At 41.3% G+C, this 18,001-nt stretch overlaps 1 protein-coding gene across 1 annotated transcript; it reads left to right on the top strand.

Moving 5' to 3' along the window:
• The first annotated feature begins 1,736 nt into the window (after positions 1–1,736).
• On the top strand, positions 1,737–3,589 carry LOC149252487 (uncharacterized). The gene is made up of 2 exons (XM_089454164.1): positions 1,737–2,292; positions 2,763–3,589. The coding sequence occupies exons 1-2, from the start codon at positions 1,737–1,739 to the stop codon at positions 3,587–3,589; spliced, it is 1,383 nt and encodes a 460-aa protein (XP_089310290.1).
• The last annotated feature ends 14,412 nt before the right edge of the window (positions 3,590–18,001 follow it).

The following is an 18,001-nucleotide window of genomic DNA, read 5'->3' as shown; positions in this document are numbered from 1 at the left end:
AGCCCTCGGAAGCCTTCCTTACTGGCCACTAAAAGTCTTCTCACCGATCTTCCCTCTGATAATATCCCTGTTTCGGAAGTCAGTCCCCTTTCCTCATCCCAAGGCAAATCTGTCAAAGAACAGTCTCAACAGCCCTTAGCCATGGAATTAGATGCAGCTCTCGCCCTCAGTCTTCAGAACCTTTCAGAAGAAGAAGATCAGAGTACCCCTTCCATTATGGAAGAAGATCCGGTGCAAGTTAGTTTGGATGGTATAGATATCTTCAAACTAGAAACAACATGCAAACAGAAGGAATACAATTCAATACCACCTTGGCAAATTGACAGACTTGAAGACGTCCTGATGAAAGCACAGCGCAACAAAAGTCTAGTTATACAAGCTGGTAGTCCTTGGGATGGAAAAAAAATTCTCAAAGAGACAAAGAAAAGAGGGCGTAAGACAGATCTACAAAGGACAATCATAGTAGGAGAAATGCTTATGGAATTTGGTCGGTTCCCTAAGTTGACAAAGTTTTACAAACCCACACCACAGGTTCCCTCATGAAGTTAATCTCATCGAATGTGATAGGGCTAAATAGCCCCTCAAAACATAGAATGATAAAAAAATTGATTAAGCAAGAAAAGCCTTCACTAGTCTTTCTTCAAGAAACCAAAAGCAATAGTACTGCTATAGAAAAAATTAGCAACAAGATCTGGGCAGGCAACTGCTCTGTCTCAGTAGATGCCTCTGGAGCTTCAAGAGGGCTAACCATCCTATGGAATCCATAGGTTCTCACTCTTTACGACTTCCATGCATCCCATCACCTCATCCAAGCATCCTTTCACCTCATTGGCACCAACATTCACGGGCACCTCTCAAATGTGTATTTCCTGCAGACCCTTCAGCAGAAAATAGAGCTTCTAAACACTCTCTCCTTTCTCAATGCAAATAGAAAGTACCCTCTCTGGATTGGTGGAGGAGACTTTAATATCATCAAGAAACTGGAGGAAAAAAAAGGAGGTAGAATCAGGTTAGATAATGACAGCCTCAGTCTCAAAGATTTCATACTAAATAATCAATTAATGGATATTCAAACCTCCAACAGAGTCTTCACTTGGAACAACAAGCGCAGAGGTTCTCAAAACATCGCTTCCAGGTTGGACAGGTTCCTAATTTTGGACAATGCTATTCACTTGGGGGGGGACTTTCACGCCTCCATTCTGACCCAGGGAGGTTCTGATCACTGGCCAATAATGCTACAATGGTCTCGGCCTGGAACAAAAAGCAACAGACCATTCTGATTTGAAGTCTTTTGGCTTTCACATCCCAATTTTAGAACAGTGGTCAGAGATGCATGGCTATCATTCATCCCTCAGGAAGGAGCCAAGATGTATAAATTCCAACAGAAACTAAAAAATCTAAAACAAGTCCTCAAAGTTTGGAATCGAACCAAGTTTGGCAACATTTTCGAAGACCGTAAACTTCAGGAGCAACAAATGAGTAAGCTGTAGCAGACTCTGATACTAGAAGGAAGAACAGAAGAGCAGGCACAACAGGAACAAACTCTGTGGAATCAAATTGAAGCCCGCAGGCAACAAGAGGAAATTCTCTGGCGTCAAAAGTCAAGAATTAGGTGGCTTAAGGAGGGGGAGAAGAATTCCAAATTCTTCCACAGAACAGCTATCCAAAGGAGAATGTACAACAACATAGCGTACATAAACAACCAACTTGGGGAAAGAATAGAAGTGCATGAAGACATGGAAAAGGAATTTAACGACCGCTTTCAGGAAATTCTGAGAGAACCTCCAGGAAATAGAGATCAAGCAATGAGAAATATCAAGCAGCACATTCCCAAAATCATCACGGAGGATCACAATAACAAATTGCTCCAACCAATTATACTCCAGGAAGTAGAAGAAGCGATGGCACAACTCAAAGATGGCAAGGCACCGGGGCCTGACGGTTTTACAGCAAACTTTTTTCATGAGTTTTGGGAGCTCATCAAGATAGAAGTATGGGAACGAGTGGAGGAATCAAGAGTCATGCACTGGATTCTTCCCTCCCTCAATACAACTTTCCTAGCGCTAGTTCCCAAAGGTGAAGAACCCAACAAGCGTGATAAATACAGACCGATTGCACTGTGCAATGTCATCTACAAGCTGATCTCCAAAGTAATAGCGAACCGGCTCAAACCTCTCCTTCCTCTTCTAATATCTCCAGAGCAAACAGGCTACGTAGAAGGGCGGCAGATTATGGACGGAATCATCCTTTCAAATGAAGTAATCCACTCTCTAAAGCTTCTAAAGAAACCAGGTATGATCCTAAAATTGGACCATTCCAAAGCGTTTGATAAACTTAGCTGGAATTATATTCAACAAATATTACTGGCTTTTGGTTTCAACTCCACTTGGACTAGATGCATCATGAATCTCATTTCATCTCCTAGTATCTTTGTCCTGCTTAATGGTTCCCCGTCATCGCCTTTCCGTCCCTCTCGTGGCATCAGCCAAGGAGACCCTCTCTCACCGTTCCTCTTTGTCCTCATGGCAAAAGGGCTCAGTCGACTGATCAAATCTATAATTTCCGCCCATGCTCTAAAAGGCATTTCCCTCCATGGTCTTCCTCCCCAATCCCATCAGCAATTCGTCGATGATACCATGCTCTTGGTCACCCTTCCTCACAAGAAGCCAAAGTGTTCAAAGCCCTTCTCTCTCTTTTCTCTGAAGCTTCAGGTACCACCATCAATGCTACGAAATCACAACTCTTCTTTTTCAACACTCCAGCCCACATTCAAAGAAACATTGCCCGTATCTTGGGGTTCTCCATTGCTAAGCTGCCTTCAAAATACTTAGGGGCTCCCTTGGCAGATTCGGCCATCAAAAATGCTTCATGGAGAACTCTACTTGACAAACTTACTTCAAAGCTCTCGTCTTGGACTTTTCGATCCCTAAATATGGCTAGAAAACTAGTCTTGATCAAGACGGTACTCCAGGCCATGCCTCTGTATCTTTTTTCAATCCTTGCGGCACCAAAATGGGTTTTTAAAGCAATTCGTAATCTGCAAAGAAATTTTCTGTGGGGTTCCTCTGGAATAAATAGGAAATGGGCTCTTGTTAATTGGAAAGAAGTTTGTCAAACAAAAGCAAATGGTGGGTTAGGCTTAAGGGACCCTCTCCAAAGTAATAATACAATGGGAGCACGAATATGGTGGAACTGGCTCTCCAAACCAAATTCACCATGGGCGAGACTCTGGCAAGCAAAATACGCCCCGGGCAGTCATTGGCATGACCTCATCAGAATCACCACCACAACCCAAGGTTCTCCGATTTGGAATGCGGCTAAGCTACATAGTGCCTTTGTTCGAGAGCACAGTTTCTGGGAAATTCACTCAGGAAAAGCTGCAAGGTTCTGGGAGGACTCTTGGCAGCAACTCCCAAAACTGGCGACCCTATTCCAAAAGCCAATATGGCAAGCATCCATGCAACAAGCTGATCTCACACATGTGCATCAATTCTGGCAGCAGCACAGGCATCAAGACTTTCAAATCTGGAAATCAACAAGTACCTGGCAGGAGGATTGGCAAGGGGAAACATACAGTGAAATAGATTAGGAATTAAACCACAGAAGAATCAAATACTCAAATCAGCAGGACAAACTGCATTGGGGATACACGCCAAAAGGAATCTTCACTACAAAGGAAGCCCATCAGCTGTGTTACTCTGCCCCCCAAACCAGCTTGGATCCGCTATGGGAAAAGGTATGGCAACCGAGCATATGGCCCAAGGTCTCCACTTTTCTCTGGCTTTTAAGCAAGAAGCGCATACTCATATGGGACAACCTGCAAAAAAGGGGATTCATCGGCCCATCAAGATGCCCAAATTTCACTCTCCATTCTGAAACCATCAGTCATTTAATGGAGACTTGCCTGCTTGCTACTCAACTTAGGAAAAGAATTGAGCAATGCACTAGAAGACTGGTTGATCGAATGGAAGACACCACAGACACCATAAGAAAATGGCCACCAAGCCCCTTCAAAAGCCTGTTGCTGAACTACCTTTGGTCCTTAATATCGGGCTTCCTCTTTTGGATACCGTGGAAGGAAAGAAATAACAGAATCTTCAACAACGCCAGTAGGCCAACCGATGCGCTATGGATCCTCCTGAAGAAAAATCTTCAAGAAACTCTGGCTATCAAAATGTGGCATGATAAGGATCTGCCAGACACTCCTCAGGAAATCACCATTTTGAAAGCATGGAATTTGGACCTAACCTTTTTAGCCCAAGTCAAATCCCGTCCTCCCACTTACATAGTTTCTCCCTCAATTTGGTTTCCTCCAGCATTCAATTACTTCAAACTAAATTTCGATGGGGCTGCTAAGGGCAATCCAAGGCCAGCGGGGTTTGGAGGAATATTCAGGGATCACAAAGGGGCCATATTGCACATTTACTATGGATCGATTGGTAACGACGCAAACAATGTAGCCGAGCTGGAAGGACTATGGAAAGGGATATGTATTTCAGATCAAAATCACTTCTTCCCTTTAGAAGTCGAAGGAGACTCCCTCATCCTTATAGCTGCAGCAAACAGAATTCAAGCTGGAACCCCCATAGACAAGATAGCATCGAGCTGGAGATTGCTCAGTAGATTGGAATCCCTGGAGGAAAATCTAAGGAAAACCCAAAGTATTACCTTCAGGCATGTCCGAAGAACAACCAACAAAGAGACAGATAGATTAGCCAATCAGGGAGTAATCTGGCAACAGCCTTACTTTTCCAGATCACTTGAGACAGCAGATGATGAACAACTCATACAGGCATGCACTGCTCTGGTGAAAAATGATCTCTGACCCCCGGATGCGGGTGTATGACGAAAAGAAAGGCAGGCATGTGGGAACCTGTCCAAACGTGCCTGTCATGAGGAGCTGTACAAAGACAGCAAGCTGGGCTCGCATAGGCTCTTAATGAGAAACATTAACTCTTCCACCAGCTTCCCGGGTTATTGTGACAAGGCGAACCATATCTATTGCTTGCTCGCTACTTCAATGTTCATTTCCGCTGTTATAGTCTCAAAGCCTCTCCCTCAGCGAGGCAGTGTTAAACTCCTTCCTGGCTCTGTAGCACAACCTTGGGGCGGTGAAATGCAGCGTGAAAGGCAATGGATGTTAAGTCGGTGAGGAGGCTCAAGGGGACGCGCCATCTCGCAACAGACCACCTCTCCGACGCGTTCCTTCATGGAGATGATTGATTCTGGGTGTAGTAGTCCTCCGGCCACAAGATCTGGTCGTGGCAGAAGTCGACGGCGCGGGAGCAGGAACAATTGTGAGCATGAGGCTCACCCCACAGTACGATTTCGAATCCCCTACACTTTCGCTCATGCAACCTTTATCGTTTCAGTCACAATTGAGCAATGTGAAGATTCCAGAGACCAGGATGATGCTCCTCTGGAAACGCCGGCCATCCAAAGAATGGAAACTCCAACAGACAGTCAACAACCAATTTTATGCAGCTCTGCATTGGCGAACCAAACTGTTTCTGCAGGTCCTAGTGAACCGTGCCGAGAGAACCAACAGGCGTGGTGGCTCAGCATTCTGATTCGAAGGACTCGCTACAATATGGCTGCCGAGTAGTTGAGGAACCTTATACCACTGATGATGACTGATCACCTCAAGCTCTCTGCTAAAGGCAATTTTGGTCATAGGCATACTACTCTGTTCAGTTTCTTAACTCAAGCCTGTAACAGGTTTCCGTATTGTATCTTGTTCTGTTCTAAGTCGAATGCAAAGTTGTCTCTAATTAGTTTTTGGGTACTTATTGTCTCTGTTCAGCTATGTAAATGTGTCGGGTCCTACAAGAGGCCACAACAAAACTAGAGGTCCTCTGAGAACTATCAATGGAAAACTTGTGCAAATCACCAACTTCTTGGCAAGACTCTCAAGGCCAAGGCCTTGCTGTAATTTTTGTTCTTTTTGTATAATAATAGAAGTAGTCAAATTCAGAAAAAAAAAAAAAAAAACTATGATTGTGGCATATATCTGGACTTTGGAAGGTTTTGTTTCTATCAGTTCCTACAGATCTACAATGTTTAGTAGCAATTTATATTATTGAGATTGTTTTTCATCCACAATATTAAGTGGGTTCTTTTCATACATCATTGAGAAGAAAACACTACAACAAAATTGGCGACTCCGCCGAGTTTTATACTTCAGATCTAGAAACTTTGGTGACCTTTAGTTTTCAGCTTAGGGTTTCCACTTTTTTTTATTCTATTAATGTTTCCTAGTTTTTTAACACTATATCTGATAAATTTCTAACTTCCGCAAACTTTCTGGTATTTTCTACAGGTCACAGGAACCAGCCGCGACAAAGGTGACACTTTTTTTTCGAGATTTTCTGACTGAGATCCACAGAGTAGAAATCACACTTTTTGGCCCAAAAAATGTGATCTCGAGGCAAGAACGCATTAAATAACCCAAAAATTGCGATCCCTACAGAGAAGCAAGTTAGTACCTATGATATCGAGGTTTTAGTGTTTTTCTCAGATCTATTTCTAGGTTTTATAGAGAGCTATCTGTTGGGTTGTCTAACCTCTATGTCATCCCACTTAGTCCACTCTTGTTTACATGTAAAAGTAGAATTTAGCCTCCCCTAGGGCTTCTAGTACGCTTCCACCTTTCTAAGAGGAGTTTAGCTAAGTGAGTAGTCTGAGTTTTTGCAGCGTTTTCAGCCACATTTCCCAGATCTATACCTTTATGTTTTAGATCTGTTAAGATAGGTTGTTTCCACCCGTAGTTTCACATTTAAACTTGTTTGGTCATTTTCCTTAGGGTCCCATCGGTTTCCCTAGGTGTTTCACCCATCTCCCTATCTTTTTGCAGCGATCTTCCCCTCTAGATTTTTGTTGTCACTGCACCACTTTCTAGCAGCCTAGTGTCACTTGATCCCAGTCACACCGACATTTAGATCTCTTGACCATTTCAGTGTATTTTCCATCGGTTTAGCCACCAAGAAGTATAGTGTTTGCAAACGCAGTTTGGGTGGGGTTTAGCTAATTGGTTTGTTGTTCATTTTCTGTTATTTATTTCAGTTTATTTTTAGCAATCTTTTTTGTTTTTTACAAACATGATCTGGACCTAATCAATTAATACACTTGCATGCACAAGAACACCTTAAGCAAAGGCCACTTGGTTTAAACTACCAAGCCAAGACTTAACATAATAAATTTATCTCCCTTCATAGAGATAAAGGCATATTGTTGATCTCCGTTCACCATTTTTGTGTCATGTGTGTCTTACCACTATTGCGTCACCAAGGCATTTTTCATGGAGACTATTAGTCCTTCACCCCCAGTTTCCACATGGGCGTATTACTCCTCACTGTTAGATTCGAGTTCATAGCCCTCCAAGTCCCCATACAGAGTCTTCTCCTGGTTCTTCTGATTCCTCATCTAATTCTAAGCCTCCTTCATCGTGTTGGGTGTGGAGCCTAATTATCTTATGTATTCAAAGGTTTCAACAGGATGTATACCCTAGAAAGACTGTACACCCTTGCACGCGGGGGGCGGTGTCGGGGGGGACTTGGCGCCCCCTCTGGGGTCTGGGGGCCAACGGTCCCTTGGCGAGGGTTCAGGGGTACTGCCTCCAAAGCTAAAAAATATGTAAAATTGCCTTGTAAAAGTCTAGTAATTTCTAGTCAATCTGGGCCTTTCATTAGGTGAATGATCTGATGGTAGAGGTTATATTTAATTTAGGGTTTTTTTCCCTTGAAGGCAACCCCTCACTATATATGATGGGATTGTATCGCATCTATTAGATTTGTATTCTGAGTGAAGAAGAGAGAGGAGATTGAGAGTGAAGAGGGTGTTACAACGGATCTGTTGAAGGTTGTATCTCTTTAGTTTGCTGGATAATATAAAAATAAGGACTGGCTATTTCTTCGTGGATGTAGCCCAAACTTGGTGAGCCACGTATATCTGTGTCTCTCTTGTTTTATGCATTTTCTTTGTTTATATTTTTGCAATATTTTATGTGTTCCATTGCTCTGTAATATATAATTTTCTAACACATCGAATATCATTACCATGTACGGACCCACAGCTGGTGTAGGAACCCAACCTGGTGTTGGCTATAATTCTATACTGGTGGTCACATCAAGCGAAATAAATCGTAGGAACCATTCCAACAGCCCCCATTCTCCCCTTTATGGCTGGGTTAAATCTACTAACCTTAACGAGTTAAGAAATGACACCATACACCATGATGCTGGTTGGCCCTCTATAATGACTAAGCTTCCTTCAGACATCCCAAAGTTTTAGGGTATTGCTAGAGACGATCCTACCAACCATGTTCGATCCTTCCACATGTGGTGTTCATCTAACTCCATAAACGATGACTCCATTCATCTTCGGCTCTTCCAACGCACGCTCGCTGGAGACGTTGCAAAATGGTATGTAGAGTAGCCCTCCACATCTCATTCTATTTTCACGATGCTTGCTAAAGCGTTCCTTTCATATTTACAGTTACCTCTTTGGTACGACACTGGTACGAAGCTATTGACCATATTCCGTCAATCCTCCACCACTCACCTTTCTAACCATGTTCAAGAGTGGCATCAAAGGAGGAGTACATGTCATGCCCCACCTTTCGAAGACCGTGTTTATCTAAATTGGTTTCTTAGGAGCCTTTTATATCCCTTTGGAAAAGACGTTGTATCCCACTTTCCTCATACCAAGGAAGAAGCTCTCCTAACCTCTCTGAGATATGATCTAATTTATGCACAATCTGGTTATGTCGACATCATCATTTCATACCTCCCTCATCCTAAAAGTGCTAATGCATTAGGGGCATCTCACGTCATTGATGGTATCGTTGGATCTCTTTCACACTTTTCGCCATATACTCAACAAAGTTATGTCTTCCCATAGGGCAATACCAATTCCTCCAACACTTATGCCCCTCTTGCTAGCAACATGTTTCCAGGGCCCCAACTCGTCTACCAAATTGTTGCTTCTCCTTATGCAAAACCTAGTGCTCCATCCCCTCAAGCATTAGTGCCGTATCCTCCCATGCATCCTCAACCCCAACAACCACTGCCTCCTCAAGGTAAGGTGTTCACACAATAGAGTGCAACCAATCCCCAAAATTCAAAGAAAAAAAATAAGGGGAAGGGTAACAATGGTGACCAAGGTAATTAAGGTAACCAGCCTAGTGAATGCCAAGGGAACCAACCAAACACCAACAACCAGCAACAGGGTAGCTAGCCCAAGAAAAACAAGGCTATTCGTACGAACAATCCTTGTGCATGTTGTGGTGTACATGGCCATTATACACATGAGTGTCCTATTTTACCCCAGATGTGCCAAATCTTGGAAGCTAAAGCAGCCTCTAGAGGTCAACAATCGCCTTAGAATCCTACGCTAACCTAATAGACAGTGCTCACAAATCCTTTCCCTAAATAAGGATTTATTGTTGCTCAACCTCAGCTAGGTCAAGCAGCCCATCTCCCCCAACCTTCTAGTCGCAGTGACTACCAGATTCTTTTGATGAACTTTGATGAGGTTAACCCCTCCAATATCAACCTACAAACTTGTTGGGTGTGGAGCCTGATTATCTTTTGTATTCAAATGTCTCAGCCAGATGTATACCCCAGGAAGACTGTACACCCCTCCATGCAGGGGGGTGCGGGGGGACTTGTCCCCCTCGCAGGGGTCCAAGGGGGCTAATCCCCCCCGACTGGGGGGTCGGGGGGTAGGGTTTTTTCCCTAGAAGGCAACCCCTCACTATATACGAGGGAATTGTATTGTGTCTATGCACATCTATATTCTGAGTGAGGAAGAGAGAGGAGATTGAGAGTGAAGAGAGTGTTACAGCGGATCTACTATAGGTTATATCTGCTCAGTTTGCTAGATAATATAATAAAGAAGGACTGGCTATTTCTCTATGGATGTAGCAAAAACTGGGTGAACCACGTATATCTGTGTCTCCCTTGTTTTATGTGTTTTCTTTGTTTATATTTCTGCAATATTTTATGTGTTCCATTGTTCTATAATATATAATTTTCTAACAACTGGTATTAGAGTCGAAGGTCGATTTGGCTAATAAACTCACAAGAGAGAAGGGTTCCTGGTTCGAGAGGGAGCAATGGCAGAAGATGGTAGGTCTAGGGTCAAAAAATTCAACGGCCAAAACTACCGGCTGTGGAAGATGTAGATGGAATATTATCTGTATTAGAGAGATCTGTACCTACCATTGAGAGGAAAGACAAATAAGCCGATGAGTATGACAGACACAGAATGAGATATTCTCGACAAAAAGGCACTTGGAACAATACAGTTGTTCCTAGCGGCATCAGTAATGTTCAATATTTCAAAGGAAATGACAACACAGGGTTTAATGTCGACATTAGCCAAACTATATGAAAAACCCTCGGCGTCAAATAAGGTATTTCTTATGAAGCATTTATTTAATATGAATATGTTAGAGGGTGGATTTGTTGTTGATCATTTAAATGATTTTAATACAGTTACAAGTCAGTTAAGTTCTCTAGGGGTAAATTTTGATGATGAAGTTAGGGCTCTATTATTTCTTTGCTCATTTCCAAAAAGTTGGAATGGTTTAGTTATGGCCATTAGTAACTTTGTCTCTGGATTTAGTACTTTAAAGTTTGATGATGTTGTTGGTGCAATCTTTAGCGAGGAAATGTGACGGAAAAGCTCCGGTGAGACATCAGGTAATGCTTTGGCTATAGAGACTAGGGGAAGAAAAATGGAAAGAGGAAAGAGCCCAGGATATCGCAGTAAGTCAAGAAAAGGCAGATCCAAGTCTAGATCGTACATAGTGTGTGTAGAGCCTCTACTTTTCACTTGATTATCCATCATTACCTACAGTTTTCCCTCACTCATCTCTCTCTTTTGCCTCATTTTCCTTGCAAACCAACCCAGATCATTACATTTAATGTCTTTGAGCATGATTAAGTGAACTTTGCTAATGTGTGACTGTTTTGTTTAGATTTTGACATATTTACAGAGTTTCCGCAGCTGTCTGGCAATTCCGCAGCCATTCAGCGATTCCGCAGCCATCTGATGATTCCGCAGCCTTTTTGTTAATCTTAAGGTTCCACGTGTCATTTTGCAAAACGAGCCACATGGGCATGTAGGGATAAAGGTGCTCGAGGTTCCTGTGCTGTTAGTTCGGTCAGCCACATCATCTACACCTCCGGTCAACGAGGGTCAAGCCACGGTCAACAAAGGCAGCTTAACGGTGTTGCGTAAGCTGTTGGGTCACGTCAATGCAACTGGTGATTTGTCCGTGTTACGCAGGTTGTGGAAGACATAATCCAACTCTGGATTCAATTCCCATAACAACCAGAACCTCCAGCTCATCCACGAGGCTTATGACATGTTGCTGAACCTTTATTACGCATGACAGATTAGTTAATTTTCAGTTTCTAGCTTTCCGCATTAGGCAATCATTTAGATGCCTATAAAAACTAGCGTTTGCATACGCTTAATGTTACTTTTTAGTTGCTGTGTTTTATGAACCTGTTATAATTTTAGTGCATTTCCAGACTCTGTTTTGATAGTGTTGTTCTAGCACTCTTGACTGTAATTTTCTGCACATGGAGTAATAGAAGCAGTGCTGTTCTGACGTTTTCAATTCCTTGAGTCTTCTTTGGGTTGTATGAATGGAGGGCCCCTGTTCATGACTGCCCTTGTATAGTATTTTTATGTTCAGCATTTCCTTATTTTCCATTCAGCATTTCTTTTCTTTGAAACATGTACAGCTTGATTCACTTTCATGTTATTTTATTTCCAGCCTTTATTTTAAGCTGATCAGTATTGTTCTTTTGCAGGTTTTTAACCCGGGATTGTTTTTGTGTTTATGTATTTGCTTTATAACTGATGGTATTTTCAGTTGACAGATTCAAAGTTGTTGCCTTTACTTTCATAGCTGATTTTTAGTTTAATTTCTCAAAGTTGTCTGCTAACATATGAATGGTCTCTTTATCACAAATTGTTTATCTTTTAGAGATCAGAATATTGATAACTTACAGCTGGCTTTGAGTACTTTTTAGACTAATCCTTAACTACTTTCTAATCGTGCTTTACACAGTACTATGTGTTAGAAGCAGAGAGTTAGAAAGAGCAAAACATTATAACTAGTCTTTAAAGTAGATTTTTCTCATTTTTGATTACTTTTTAAACTCATCTTTAGCTACTTCCTAATCGTGTTTTACACAGTACTATCTGTTAGAAACAGAGAGTTAGGAAGAGATAAACATTATCATTGGTTTTTAAAGTGATTTTCTTACCTTTTATTTGCAGCAGCATGAATGGTGTCTAGTGCCATTAGAAAGTGGTTCTTTGCTTTCAAGTCATTTCAAGTTATTTATTTCTTTCAAGCTTTTCCTTTTCAGCAAGTAGTTATAAACCACTAATCACACACTCTCACTCATCTAGAACTCACCTTACACACACTAAAACTCATCTGTTTATAAATCACCACTCCATCTTAGGAAGATAAATTAACCACAAACAACACCCCAAACGACAAAAAGCTCTAAGAGGTTGCTTAAGTACATATAGTACACCTTCACTTCATCAGCTTACGAGCCCCGGGTTGACAATTAATGACATCAATTTAGGAACACTAAATTGACTAAACAGTGTGCTGGAAATGCGGGAAGAAAAGACACCTAAAGAAATACTACATGTCTCAGAAGGGGAAAGAAGGAGACTCACAGCAAGAAACTAGAATGTGACAGGTGATGTGTTGCAAGATGCTTTGATTCTTTCATTAGAAAATATTATTGATGCCTGGTTGGTAGATTCAGGGGCCTCATTCCATGCCACACCTGGTAGGAAACATTTTCATGATTATGTTCAAGGAGATTTTGGACAGGTTTGATTGGGTGATGATAAACCCTGTAAAATCGTTGGAATGGGTACAATTTTCATAAAACAGCAGAATGGAAATGAATGGCTATTGAAGGAGTTAAGGGCATGTTCCAGATCTGAAGAAAATTTTGATTTCAATAGGGCAGTTGGGAGGTGAAGGTTGCGTAAGTACTTTCAAAGATAAAACTTGGAAGGTCACTAAAGGATCCTTGGTAATAGCGAAAGCAGGAAGGTTGGTACATTGTATTTATGCAATGGTATTTCTAATTCTGTTAATGCTTTAACCTCTACAGGAGAAGATACAGCGTTGTGGCATCATAGGCTCGGGCACATGAGTGAGAAGGGGATGCAGATTCTTCACTCAAGAAATTTGTTGCTAGGTTTGAAGCATGTTGACTAAAATTTTTGTGAGAATTGTGTTTATGGAAAATAGAAGAGAGTCAAATTCCTTAGAGTTGGGAAAGAAAAGAAGAGTGAAAAATTAGAGCTTGTCCATACTGATGTATGGGGACTTGCTCAGGTATCATCTCTTGGTGGCTCTCGTTATTATGTTACCTTTATTGATGACGCAACCATAAAAACCTGGATTTATTGTATTTGAAATAAAATCTGATGTATTTGATACTTTCAACAAATGGAAAGCTTTGGTTGAAAATGAGACAGGGAAAAGGTTGAAGTGTCTCAGATTAGATAATGGAGGTGAATAGTGCAGCAAAGAGTTTGATAGGTACTATTCAGAGAATAGAATTCACAGAGAGAAGATAGTACCAGGAACACCACAAGAAAATGGTGTGTCAAAAACGATGAACATGACAATCATGGAGCATGCAAGGTGCATGAGATTGCATGCAAGGTGCATGAGATTGCATGCAAGATTGCCTTTACAATTTTTGGTAGATGTTGTAGATACTATTGTTTATCTAATAAACAGAGGGCCTTCAAGTTCCTTGGATGGTGGTATTCAAGAGGAGTCATGGACAGGTAAAAAGGTAAACTACTCATTTTTAAAGACTTTTGGTTGTGAAGCCTTTGTCCACATTAATAAAGAAAATAGAACAAATATTGAGGCAAAATCAAAGAAATGTACCTTTATTGGATATGGTGTTAATGATTTTGGTTATCGCTTATATGATTATGAAAATCAAAAAATCATTAGGAGCAGAGATGTAATATTCAATGAAAAGGTCTTCTATAAGAATCAGTTGCAGGAAAAGAAACAAGAAAAAGAAAATAGAGAATACACAGTGCTTGATGATATCACAGGAGAAGTGATGGTGCCTGAAAATCATAATGATCAACAGCTAGAAAAACAACCACAACAGCAACAAGCATCTCAAACACTGGAAAGTGGTGTTAGAAGATCTACCAAGATAAGTAGACCCCCTGAACGATACTCTCCTTCATTATATTATGCGTTGTTAACTGATTCTAGTGAACGAGAATGTTATGAAGAAGCAGTGCAGGTAGAAACTAGGAAGAAGTGGGAGCAAGCCATGAAAGAATAGATGGACTCCTTAGCACATAACCAGACTTGGGACTTAGTCAGGTTGCCTGCAGGTAAAAACAACATTGCAGAATAAATGGGTTTACAGGTTGAACGAAGAAGATGGAGGAAAACAGAGGTATGAAGCTAGACTTGTGGTGAAGGGGTTTGCACAGAAGAAAGTATTTTGATGAAATATTTTCTCCTGTTGTTAAAATGGCTTCAATTAGAACTATTTTAAGTCTAGTAGCAGTTGAAGATTTTCATCTTGAGCAGTTAGATGTAAAGACAACCTTTCTCCATGGCGATTTGGAGGAAGAGATATATATGCAGCAAGCACAAGGATATGAGGTAAAAGGGAAGGAGAAACTAGTGTGCATGTTGAAGAAGAGCTTGTATGGCTTAAAACAGGCTCCAAGGAAATGGTATCTAAAATTTGACAGGTTTATGTCTAAAAAAGGTTATACTAGATGTCACTCTGATCATTGTGTTTATCTCAAAAGGAAAAATGATGGCAGCTATATTATATTGTTATTGTATGTAGATGACATGCTTGTTGCAGGTTCTAACATGTAGGAAATAAATGTGCTCAAATGGAAATTGGCAAACACATTTGCAATGAAGGATTTGGGTGCTGCAAAACAAGTCCTTGGTATGAGAATAAATAGAGACAGGAAGAATCACAAATTAACATTGTCTCAAAGTGAGTATATAGAAAAGGTGTTGAAAAGGTTTAATATGCAGAATGCAAAACCAATTAGTATACCTTTGGCTAGTCATTTCAAATTAAGTAAGGAGGCGTGTCCTAAGACTCAGGAAGAAATGGATCATATGTCTAAACTTCCATATGCATTAGCAGTTGGAAGCTTAATGTATGCAATGGTATGCACAAGGCCTAATATTTCACATGCAATGGGAGTTGTAAGCAAGTACATGAACAATCCAAGAAAAGAACATTGGATGGCAGTGAAGTGGATTCTCAGGTATTTGAGAGGTACTACAAATCAAGCATTATGCTTTGGTGGTTCAAACATTGCTTGACGGGGATATTTTGATCCAGATATGGCAGGTGATAGAGATAACAGGAGGAGCACTATAGGATATGTCTCTACTTTAGATGGAGCAGTTGTCAGTTGGGTTTCAAAAATCCAAAGTGTTGTTGCACTTTCAACAATAGAAGCAGAGTATGTTGCTGCTATAGAGGCTAGTAAAGAAATGATTTGGTTACAAAGGTTTCTGGATGAATTGGGTAAGAAGTAGGAGTTGGGCAGGTTATACAGTGACAGCCAGAGTGCCATACATATTGCAAAGAACTCTGCATTTCATTCCAAGACTAAACATATACAGGTCAAGTACCATTTCATATGGTCAGCATTGGAATATGGACAGTTTAAGCTGGACAAGATACACACTAGCCAGAATCCTGCAGATATGCTAACAAAAGTTGTAACCAGGGAGAAACTAAGAATCTACTCAGTTTCAATTGGTCTTCAAATATGATGAAGAAGGTGATAAATAGCCAGGTCCAAAGTGGATTCATTGTCTATCAAATGAAGTAGCGGTGCAGTTGCTATAATCAGTCTCCAAGTGGGAGATTGTTGGGTGTGGAGCCTGATTATCTTCTGTATTCAAATGTCTTAGCTGGATGTATACCCCAAGAAGACCGTACACCCCTCCACACGGGGTGGTGTGGGGGTTCTAATCCCACCCGATTGGAGGGTACGGGGGCCAGCGGTCCCTCGGTGGGGGTTCAGGGGCAACGCCCCCAAAGCTAAAAATAGATGTAAAATTTCCTTGTAAAAGTCTAGTAATTTCTAGTCAATTTGGGCCATTCATTAGGCAGATGATCTGACGGTAGAAGTTATGTTTAATTTAGGGTTCTTTGCCGTAGAAGGCAACCCCTCACTATATATGAGGGAATTGTATTGTGTCTATGCACATATGTATTCTAAGTGAGGAAGAGAGAGGAGATTGAGAGTGAAGAGGGCGTTACAACGGATCTGTTGTAGGTTGTATCTCTTCAGTTTGCTGGTAAATATAATAAAGAAGGACTGGCTGTTTCTCCATGGATGTAGCCCAAACTGGGTGAACAATGTATATCCGTGTCTCTCTTGTTTTATGTGTTTTTTGTGTTTATATTTCTGCAATATTTTATATTTCTGCAATATTTTATGTGTTCCATTGCTCTGTAATATATAATTTTCTAACAAAACTCGGTCACATCAATATGAAAAGCCCTCGTCTTGGTCTACTACTGAGTCAAAAACCAAAGTATCTGTTGAGCCTCTTCTGACACCAAATGGTCCTTTAAAGATCCCTCAACCTAAGGATGGGGCCATTCCTAAGATCCTAAAGGGACCATTATGCCATAATGTGGGTTCAAATAGAGTTGCCCATATATACAGTATAATAGAGAACTTGGTGCAATCACATGTTGTTATGTCGACACTAGAAGTCCTCCAGTCATGCCCATCCAAAAAGAAAGCCCTACTAACTACATTTAGTGTAGTAGATCCTTCTGAGGATCATCTAATTGTCTTCCTGGTTGATAAATCAGAGTATCCCCCGTTGCCTTCATCTGTTTCTTTCCAGATACTAGTAGAGTATGTAATGCCATCATCCCAAGATGCATTATTAATGAAGACATATCCACTTATGTGATGTCAGTTGTTGTTTGGAAATAGCTCAATTCACCTGAGCTTTCCCCCTCCACCATCACTTTGAATGCTTGGGATGGACACCCCTCCCAGCACCTTGGCATGTACCGTAACTATCTAGTGACCCTTGTAGGAAATATTGTGCATGTCAACATTGAAGTCATTGATGCCCCTTCGGATTAAAACATTCTCTTAGCTCATAGTTACACATATGCTATGTCAATCGTCGCATATGCAACGTTCCGCAAGATGTGCTTCCCCCATGAAGGGAAGATCATTACCATCGATTAGTTGACTTACTACGAGCCAACATCTGTGACCTCCCCTGAGTCCATTATCTCGTCGGTGTTTGATAAATAGTCTTTAACTCCTTCCACCAGTGTTTCACCTAAAGTATATAAATATTCCTAATTGTTGGGTGCTTCCCCTATTCCTCCCCCTCCCATGTTAGAGCCTACCTCTATGAGTGTTTGCATGTTACAATTCTCACTGGTTGCCCTCAAGGAGTCTGGTACTCGTGATCAACAACCAACTCCTCAACACCCTACTATTGCTCTTCTAGCTGAACCTTCTTGACCCACTCCCCCAAGACCTCCTCCATTTTTGGGTGCTTCTCCTATGTTCCCACCAGGAATTATTCCTCTAGGTCTCAACCATCTAGGAGCTATTCTTCGAGGACATTATCCTGTCGGCCAGATACCTTTCTTATTCCCCCCTCTGGGAATTCTTTTGTACCTATCATGGCTTTGCTGGTCCTTCCTAACATGACTCTGGGGATCCCAGTATGGTATATCGATCCCTCGATAGACATTCCACCTGGTTAGCCAAGACCATATCATGCTTTGACCCCCGTTTAACCAGTCCCAATGACCCCTGTTGCTACTTTTGTTCCATCACAACCTCAATAGGAACCACCTCCTATTGCAAAGGCATCTGGCCAAGGGGTAAATGCAAAAGGAAAGATTCAAAGGACAAGGCTTCCCAAGCTCTT

The sequence above is a fragment of the Pinus tabuliformis genome, chromosome 7 (genome assembly GCF_031772625.1).
Source record: "Pinus tabuliformis cultivar Carrire ecotype Pingquan chromosome 7, CPIR1, whole genome shotgun sequence".
In the NCBI taxonomy this organism is placed as follows: domain Eukaryota; kingdom Viridiplantae; phylum Streptophyta; class Pinopsida; order Pinales; family Pinaceae; genus Pinus; species Pinus tabuliformis.
The sequence above is the reverse complement of the archived record's forward strand: the minus strand, read 5'-3'. Positions and strand labels throughout refer to the sequence as shown.

Bases quoted from the DNA above. Each gene is read 5' to 3' on its own strand.
- LOC149252487 (XM_089454164.1), top strand. From the start codon at position 1,737: ATGGAAAAGGAATTTAACGACCGCTTTCAGGAAATTCTGAGAGAACCT. The intron at 2,293-2,762 runs GTATGATCCTAA...TCAACACTCCAG, and splicing joins AAAGCTTCTAAAGAAACCAG to CCCACATTCAAAGAAACATT.